The sequence below is a fragment of the Hemiscyllium ocellatum genome, chromosome 37, assembly GCF_020745735.1.
Source record: "Hemiscyllium ocellatum isolate sHemOce1 chromosome 37, sHemOce1.pat.X.cur, whole genome shotgun sequence".
Lineage (NCBI taxonomy): Eukaryota > Metazoa > Chordata > Chondrichthyes > Orectolobiformes > Hemiscylliidae > Hemiscyllium > Hemiscyllium ocellatum.
Window position 1 is genome coordinate 45,631,827 of NC_083437.1, and position 9,969 is coordinate 45,641,795.

General features: G+C 39.3%; 1 protein-coding gene across 1 annotated transcript; it reads left to right on the forward strand.

The window, feature by feature from the left end:
* The first annotated feature begins 1,665 nt into the window (after positions 1 to 1,665).
* On the forward strand, positions 1,666 to 8,268 carry zmp:0000001088 (trypsin). The gene is made up of 5 exons (XM_060852283.1): positions 1,666 to 1,726; positions 2,115 to 2,262; positions 2,361 to 2,505; positions 4,681 to 4,947; positions 8,119 to 8,268. Exons 1-5 carry the CDS (start codon positions 1,666 to 1,668, stop codon positions 8,266 to 8,268), a joined length of 771 nt encoding a protein of 256 aa, XP_060708266.1.
* Positions 8,269 to 9,969: the final 1,701 nt, after the last annotated feature.

Genomic DNA, 9,969 nt, shown 5'->3' on the forward strand with positions numbered 1-9,969 from the left:
AGCACTGACCCTCCAACAGTGAGGTGCTCTCTCAGCACTGACCCTCTGTCTGTGAAACATTAATTTTGGGATGCCCTGAATGTTAAAACTCTTGTTAACCAACACAGAGGGTCAAACCAGGATTATCCTCAATTGTCGAACTCAGGCACTTCCTCAATCTGGCTGTGACATTGACTGGTCTTTATTAATGGCAACATTCACTAAACAAGACACTTCACTTACAATCTACCTTGAGATCTTGAGACCTAATTTGGCTGCTGATATCAGTGCTTTTCTCTCTCTCTCTTTCCCTGATTTGCTCTCTCATACACAGGTGCAGTCCAACTCATTTGTGAGACTAAATTCCCTTGGTAGCTATGAGCATATTCGTTAAAATATCAGCTCATTTAGATTAGATTAGATTAGACTTACAGTGTGGAAACAGGCCCTTCGGCCCAACAAGTCCACACCGACCCACCGAAGCGCAACCCACCCATACCCCTACATTTACCCCTTACCTAACACTACGGGCAATTTAGCTTGGCCAATTCACCTGACCCGCACATCTTTGGACTGTGGGAGGAAACCGGAGCACCCGGAGGAAACCCACGCAGACACGGGGAGAACGTGCAAACTCCACACAGTCAGTCGCCTGAGTCGCTCAAAGTTGAATTGGGCACCTTCTGCACCTTGACCTCAATTGGTCTGATCATAACTTCCTGCATCAAGTCAACATTTTGCAAAGAGTGCATTTCTCCCAAATTTCAGTTTTGCAGAGATGACCTTTTCTGTGCTGTTTTATCCTACTTTCCTGAACTTAGTAATAACTGAACAGCTTAAAATAAACTAAATTTGCATTACAACTGGGGAAGCTTGTAGCCATAGTGATTTCTGGCATTAGCTCAAATGGACTATTTCCTGGGTTGTGTAATTTTCTGAACCACATTAGTTGAGAAGTGGGATTCATTATCGAATGTGAACAGCAGGAAATTGTGAAATTTGCAATTGATTATTTTTGTTTAAATGAACTTGCTAAAAAGCATCTGTTTTCTCGCACCACAGGAAAGTTCTTAAAACTTGATTTATTCAGTATTATCAGACAAATATAGCTCAAAAGCAAAACACTTCTTAACCTTCGATTGATATCCTTTTGAGCCAATTGAAACAGTCATTAACTGTGGGTCAAATGCTGGCAAATAGAACTAGGTTGGATTGGGATATCTGGTTGGCATGGATGAGTTGGATTGAAGGGTCTGTTTCTGTACTGAATGACTCTATGAAAGTTTGTATTTTTCCTGTAAGCAAAGCCATTCTTTCAACAGTAGATATCCTTATCTAGTAAAGTTTAGAAGCATGAAAGATTACTTTAAACATTTAACATGCTGAAATAGACAGGTTGTGGCCAAAATGAACTAGCGTTTACTATGCTGAAGTGAGTCAAAACATTATTTATTTCACCTCAAGCAGAGAGTTACAGTTAAATCTGATACATGTTGTTAATGCTTGATTGCAGTTTTACAGATTCCCATTTAAACCCAATTACAATATCTAGTGTTACAAAGGAACCTGCCGGGGGAAACTCAGAATAAAAGAACACTTACTAAGCTAACATTTCTTTGCTTTTCCCAGTCAGTGAGCACAGTTTTACTCTGCTGGTGGGAGTTTGATCCTTCTATATCCATAAAAATGAATGTCTCCCATATTTACATCTTGTTGCTGTTCTTCCCAAAACTGCCTGGAGCATTTGGTAAGTGCTTGCACATTAACTTTGAACTTTCCTGATTTTAAGTCATGTCTGAGACTTGATTGCTGTTTACTTTCTATCTTCAATTGGGATTGCTTTGAAAGCAGAAGCTATTAACCTGAATTTTTTGTGTCATTTTATTTCCTGAAACTTAAGATGTGTCATATCAACTCTAGAGAACTGTGAAGGTTGTCACCTACACACAGCCCAATTATTATTTATTTTTGACAGCAAAACAAGTCCAATTCTGAACGAATAATACATGACATAAATGTTCATCTTATAGCTGGCAATGTTCGATTGTAATGGGATTGGTAGATTAAACATATCTGCTTGGGCCCTGCTGGACTAAAATGATAAAACTTGATTGTTTATTTTAATTTTTCCCAAGGCTGGTCGCGGATTGTTGGTGGTTATTCAGTGTTACCTCATTCCATCAAATACCAGGTTTCTTTGAGGAGACCAGGGGGAACCCATTACTGTGGGGGGTCCCTGATCCACCGGAGATGGGTTTTGACTGCTGCGCACTGCAATTATGGGTTAGTGGAATTCTGAATATAAAATATGCCATTTAACATAATAAAGGAGAACACATTGATGCACAATCTCTGAACTGTGTATTCCTGCTTCATTACAGTGGTGCTGAACCAATACAAATCATAGCAGGGGACCACTCATTAACTAGGTATGAAGGTACTGAACAACTGTTTCGTCCATCAAAGATCATACCCCATCCTCAATATGACTCAAAGAGAAAAGATTCAGACATCATGTTGATTAAGGTAAATGTTAACCCTAGATATCAGTAAGTATTGAGCCTCGGTAAATAGTAAACTCTGAAGTATCTTCACCTCTTCTGCAATACCGAGAACTTTTCAAAGATATAACTTCTTACTTGTAATTATGTATCTGCCAGAACAATAAATACTAATGTCAAAATCAATACTAATTTCTTTTTCCTTAATAGTGCATATTGTTTACTTGTCTACAAATCTAGTTTTCCCATGAAGGGCTCTTCAATTCCTTTTGCAGTTGGATAAATGAGTGAACACAAACCTAAACAATCATTTAATTTATATCGAAACTGGGCTTGCAAAACTGCCACTATAACAGGAAAATGAAGGGATGGGTATCCAGTTCTATTGACCTACTTACATTGTAATCAATCCCTGAAACCACAGAACACATTCTCCCCAATAAAATAACCTTTTCAGAAAGGTTTTCTCCTGATTTTCTGTACAACCTTGGTTTTGTTGTTTAACTTAAAAGAACATTACCATATCTGTAAATCTCTCCTTTTGGCAGTCAGTGACAACTCCCAAAACCAGGGCTGAAGGAGAAACCAGGAACATCTCTTTGTTCCAATGCAGTTTTTTCCGTAACTTAACAATGTAGTCATTTGTTGTAGACTTTATTCTTTAACAATAAAATGAATAATCTCATTTGAACACCATCGAATGAAAATCTGAACACTCACATGATGCATCCACAATGTGTTTATTTTCTTTTTGAATAAATCTACATTGGTTATTAATCTGGACCTGAAAGTCCTCCCTTGAAGAATACACAAGACACATAGGAGTTTGCAAGGAACTGCTACATTAGATTTTCCAATTAAAACTTTTTTAAAAAACCCATAAAGTATACTTTTACTGACCGGCTGTTACTTCTTCTGTAGAGGTGCTCCTCACAATGTATGCAACCACCTCCCTGGATGGCACCGTTTTGAGATGATGGTAGCTATTTACCTTAAGGCAGCCAAAAAGAGGACACTGTTTGACAAATATGAATATAATAGCTCATTGGCTGGTGGTCCAAGAAATCAGACAAAAGAATGACAGTAATTAAAAAAAACCCTCTGGTTGAATGATTATGCAAGCTGCCACCTGGAGGGCCAATACATTAACACTTGTGTCAGACACAGCTTACCTGGCTCATTAAAGATGGTGTTTTTTTCCGCATTCTCAAGTTAAAATGTCCTAATAATCTGGGAGATGCTAGGTAACTCTCCCATGAACGAGGGCTTGGAAAATTTTCATTGCTTGGAGAAGGAGCCAGGAGGTATTTTAATCTGGATAGCACCCTCATCAAGTTCTAATAATGCAAAAGCAAAATACTGCAGATGCTGGAAATTGGAAATAGAAACAGGAAATGCTGGAAATCCTCAGCAGGTCAGGCAGCAGCTATGGAAGTAAAAAGCAGATCTGTGACCTTTTGTCAATCCTGTTGAAAGCTAATAATGCTGTTTGTTTTGTTGTAAATTGTGGTGTGGTGTATTAGGAAAGCACAGGGGAAAGATTTGCTCGCCACATTTTTCTTGAAGGTTCTGACTCTTCTGTGCAGCTGCCAGCTATTAAAAACTGTCTGAGGTTAATTTTAGATTGGTAGGTTGTGATGTTAACATTTATTCATTGAGCTCCCTCAATGGTTTGTTGAGTAAGTTCTTTAGATAAAAATTATCAGTCCTGGATAATGTGGAAATTGGATAGAGCTTGGCAATGATGTTACCTCTACGGACAATATCTTGATGACTCTTCTTGGCTCAGCTTCTAGATGCAGAGTGCGTCTTGGTGAAAGGTTCCGAAAGGAAGCGGGTCCATGTGGATTCATGTGGGTCCATGTGGATCTCTATCCCTGCTCCCACTGGAGCACATGGAGCAAAAACAAGAACAAAAGCATCAGTTGACAAGTGAGAAATCCAGAAACTGGTGATGGTTCAATTCCACTGGACCATTATTGAGTTGTGGGTTACTTTAATGCCTTTACACTTTCTGGCAATAATCATGATATTGTATGTCCTTATACTGTTATTGGTTTTTGAGTTAGTTCCATCATTTCTGAAATGTCATCTCTTTTATGTAGACAGACTGGATTATATTAAAGTTACTTAGAATTAAAATATTCTGGGCTTTTGATGTTTCTTTCTGACCAATGTCCCTTAAATGTCTCTTAAACAGCTTTCACGACCTGCAAATCTGAACTATTTTGTTGGGATTGTACCTCTGCCTCGCCAAAAATCATCATTAACTGCAGACACATTATGCCGAGTGTCTGGGTGGGGCTTTGTCACTGCAAGTGGAAAGTTCATTCCAAGGATTTTGAGGGCAGTTCAAGTGCCCATTGTATCTAATGCAAAGTGTAATCACACAGACTCTTACAATGGAAACATCACCACAAACATGATCTGTGCTGGATTCACAACTGGAGGAAAAGATTCATGCCAGGTACTGATGCTTCACCCAACATTAAGGCATGGTTAAAATGTAGAATACTCGTACCTTCTACTGTGAACTGTAATCAACGTAAGACCATAAGCCTGACAAAGTTTAGAGTGTTTTCTAAATTAAGATTGGTACATGGACATAGCTGAGTGATATAGTGTGTCAGAACACTAATCCACCAGCTGAGACACATGGATTTGAACCCAGCCCAGACCCAAAGTGATGAAAGTGTTCATTCACAATAAAACTATACACTGGCAGAAAGCTGTCCATCAATGGACATCAAAGTCTTAAGTTTCTGAGTTGGCATTAACAGTAGACTGACTCATGGCCTGTTAATATCACTCATGGTTACATTTGAACATATGAAGTCAGAGCAGGAGGAGGACATTCAGCCCCTTGAGCCTTCACCACACTCAATAAGATTACAACTGCTCTGACTGTAACCTCAAATCCATATTTCTGCCTATCCCTGATTTCCTTTTATCTCCTACCTCTGTTACGGATATTCAAGGACTCTGCTTCCATCACCTTTTCAGGATGAACATTCCAAAGAATCATGATCCTCAAAGGGAAAAAACCCATCATTCATCTGTCTTTAAAAATGGTGATTCCTAATTCTGGTTTCTCAGAGAAGGGGCAACATCCTCTTCACATCTACCCAGTCATGATACTACCCAGTCATGATACTTCCGTAGCTCTTATGTTTCATTAAAGTCACCTCTTATACTTCTAACCTCCAATGAATACAACCCCAGCCTGACCACCTTTTCCTCATAGGACATCCTCTCTTTTTCGGCATTATCCCAGTAAACCTTCTCTGTTCTTCTACCAGTGTGTTTCTGTCCTTTCTTAAAAAAGGTGATTAATCCTGTATATAGTACTCCAGATGCAGTCTCATTGTATTATTGAAACATAACTTGCCTACTATTTGATTTCCTCACATTGTGATCAAATTCTTTTAGCTTTCCCAGTTACTTGCTGCACCTACTCACTAACATTTTGTGATCCATACACAAGGACACCTAGATCTCTCTGCATCTCAGAGCTCTGAAATTTCTCACCATTTAGATAATATACTTCTTTTGTATTCTTCTGGCCAAAATGGACAATTGCACATTTTCTCAATGCCATGGCATACTACTTGTTACATCTTTCCAACAAGAGATGGCTGTTAGCAAGCCAGTTTTCTATCCATGTCAATATGCTACACCCCGCATCGTGAGCTTTTATTTTCTGCAATAACCTTTACAAAAGCCTTCTGGAAAGCTAAGAAGCTCTGACTCTTTGGCTGTATGATGTCCCCTGGTTCCCCTTTACCTATAGTATTTACACCTCCTCAAAAGACTCCAATAGGTTGGTCAAACATGATTTTCTTTTCACAAAATCATATTGATTCTACCTGATCACATTGAACTTATGCAAGTGCTCTACTATAATTTATTTAATAATAACTTTTAATAATGAATTGGATAGATGTTAACTAACTAGCTGGCAGTTTCGGTCTCCCTTCCTTTTAGAGCAAAGGAATTACATTTGATTAGATTAGATTAGATTAGACTTACAGTGTGGAAACAGGCCCTTCGGCCCAACAAGTCCACACCGACCCGCCGAAGCGAAACCCACCCATACCCCTACATTTACCCCTTACCTAACACTACGGGCAATTTAGCATGGCCAATTCACCTGACCCGCACATCTTTGGACTGTGGGAGGAAACCGGAGCACCCGGAGGAAACCCACGCAGACACGGGGAGAACGTGCAAACTCCACACAGTCAGTCGCCTGAGTCGGGAATTGAACCCGGGTCTCAGGTGCTGTGAGGCAGCAGTGCTAACCACTGTGCCACCGTGCCGCCCACTGTGCCACCGTGCCGCCCACAAATCCTATCCTCTGATCTAATGGGTCCATCCCTGAATCAAGGAGGCTTTAGAAAATCAAAGCTGACTCATCCAATAATCTCACGAGCCATTTTTCTTCAGGTGCTCGAATGAAGTCCATCAGAATCTGGGTGATAGTCAGCCGTTGCTCCGACAATTCACTCCGGTGACTGTGATTTTTATGAATTCCCCCCTCCTTTCTATTTTCCAGTTTGGTTGGAAAATTGTGACAATATTGTTCAAGAAAATCACAAGGAGAGCTAACTGAATCCAGGCCATATTTTGCCTGATCGCTTCCTAACTTGTTTGACCCACTCACAGCCTCAGCCAGGGGAACAGGGATTAGTATTTTGTTTCAATAATGTTGATGAAGGATTTTATAACATTTTTTGATATTTGATTAGGAATTTTCATTGTAAAATGTTGTTGATGCGTCTAATTGCTAAGGCTTGACATTACACTGGAGCCATCGCCAATTACTCACTAGCTTTCAGTATAAGATACACAATAATGGCGAGCCAATGAACTAGACATGAGGATGATAAACTGCAGCAAAGATTTACCCATGACATAAACATCAAGCACTTGCATCCTTAGTTTTAGATTGGTTAATTAACAGCCTTAGATTTCAGCCAATGAAAACACAGTTTAAAAGCTTGTTCCCCCACCCCTGCATCGTTAGCCATTATAGAAATAGTAATTTATTTTCCACATTTGCATCCATAAAAGATTAACGTCCATTGTTCATTAAATTCAAAACACAAGATTGATATTTCTCAATGTTATGCTAGTTTTGATCTGCAGATGATGTTTGTAAGCATATGCAGTGAAACAAATACTTGATATCAGAAAATTGTTCTCCTCTTCCACTATTTCATTGACTGTGAGATAGAATAGCAGCCAATTAATCCCTGAAGCTAAGCTCTGTGGTTTCTCTGATAGAAATATGATTTGTTTAAGTTAACGTTCTGTGAAGAGTTGTTTTGTTGGGTTAGGTGCAGTTTAGACTTTAACCTTTCAAATAATAATTCATTTCTGTTTTTCATTCTATTGGATTCAAATGTCAAAATCTATGGACTTGGAATAAGTAAACAGTAATCTGATTCATCGATGTACTGTAAAAATTATTTAGAGCAAAAAAATGCATTTGTTATTGCACTTAGTATTGATTAAGTTGTGCTTACAATGGAAATGGTTTCTGTTATTAAAAGAGGGTGTAACTATGGTTATTTTGGGAAGACTTTCCTACATTATGTGCCATTAACTGATTTTCAATATTTGATTTTTTTCTCAGGGAGATTCAGGTGGCCCGCTGATTTGCAAGGGCAGAGTGTATGGCATAGTGTCTTGGGGCAAGCTGTGCGGCGATAGAAGGTTTCCTGGAGTATACACAGCTGTGGCAAAGTTTCGTAGCTGGATTATCAGAACCATCAAACAATCATAAAGCTGTCTATTATTTCATATGTAGTTAAGATTATTCATCTGTTAACTTCCTCACTGTTTTATTCCATGTTAAAATGTGCAGAATGACTGAATATATTTTAAGCAAAGAAGAGAAAGAAAATTGGTTTGCATGGAATTTGTAGAATCATAGTATGGAGCGGCGCAGGAGGAGGCCATTTAACCCATCATTCCTATGCTGACACCTTGATAGAGGTTGCCAATTCATTCCACTCCCCTGTGGCATTTAAATGGCTTTTATAACTTGAAGTTGCATTCAAAGCACATATGGCAAACATAAGTTAACACATCATTCTGAATGTTTTCATCATCCGAAAAGGATTTTACATTTCAATAACTTAGAACACACAGAACTTATTGAAATAAGATGAAAGATTGAGTTTTTATAGAATTCTCCTTATGAAATTATGTCTATAATCCTTTAATTCATCATTAACTCCAAAGCTAGCTAATTGGTTTTCATTTTGCTGACAATAAAATAGCTATAAACTTGTGTTTTTTATGATTTTGACATTTACATATTTGTCACATTTTGTATCAAAGCTGGGTTTATCAAAATCATATATTCAATCACATTTTTTTTTTGCTGATATTAGCTCATAGTTAAAATGACAGATTAATTATGATTAGATTCCCTACAGTGTGGAAACAGGCCCTTCGGCCCAACAAACCCACACCGACCCTCCGAAGAACAACTCACCCAGAACCATTCCCCTACATTTACCCCTGACCAATCCACCTAACACTACGGGCAATTTAGAATGGCCAATTCACTTAATCTGCACATCTTTGGACAGTGGGAGGAAACCGGAGCACCCGGAGGAAATCCACGCAGCCAGGGGGAGAATGTGCAAACTCCACGCAGGAAGTTGCCCGAGGCAGAAATTGAACCGGGTTCCTGGCACTGTGAGGCAGCAATGCTAACCACCAAGCCACCTATAATATTAGATAAGGTAAAGGAGCTGGATTCTGTTGGTGTACAGATTCAAACTAAAGCCCATTCCCACAGTCAATGAGAGCCACTTGTGGTTGAGTGCCATCTTTCGTGTGTTTGTATGAACAGGGAACATGGACTGGTGTGAGGAACTGAACTCCAGACCCTCAGCAATATGGTTGACCCTTAACTTCTCTCTAAAATGGCCTCTCAAACCATTCACACTTTGGCTGAGACAGGGATACCCACAGCCCATGAATGAATGCTAAAACGATTCAGCAATGCAGCATTTCAAATCATAGTCTGATCCACCATCTGGTAATGACTGTCCACATGGTTTGTGCAGAGCTCACAGGTTAGCTCTGCTCTTACTTCATCCTCAAAGAGTTGAAATTACCTTCTCACTATTGCCATACTTTGAATGATTTTTTTCAAAGACTTCAAAACTTTAAGCCCTTTGAATTATTCAATTAAATCAGCATTTTCCAAACATTTTCCATTGCGACACCATTTTGGTGCTTGGCAGAAGATGCCACCCCACAGAGGGGTAAGAGGTTGTTGGGAGTTTTAGTTCACTGTGAAATGGATTCTGAACCTTTCTACATCCTCAGGGCAGCAGCACACTGCACACTGATGGGCAAAATCCTACAGGGCCTGAATGACGTGGGGCTTGGGAGAAATGTGGCAGAATCATAGGAGAAGTTTAGTGAGTTCTATCCCGGGGAAGAGTCAACCTGACGCATCTTTAGC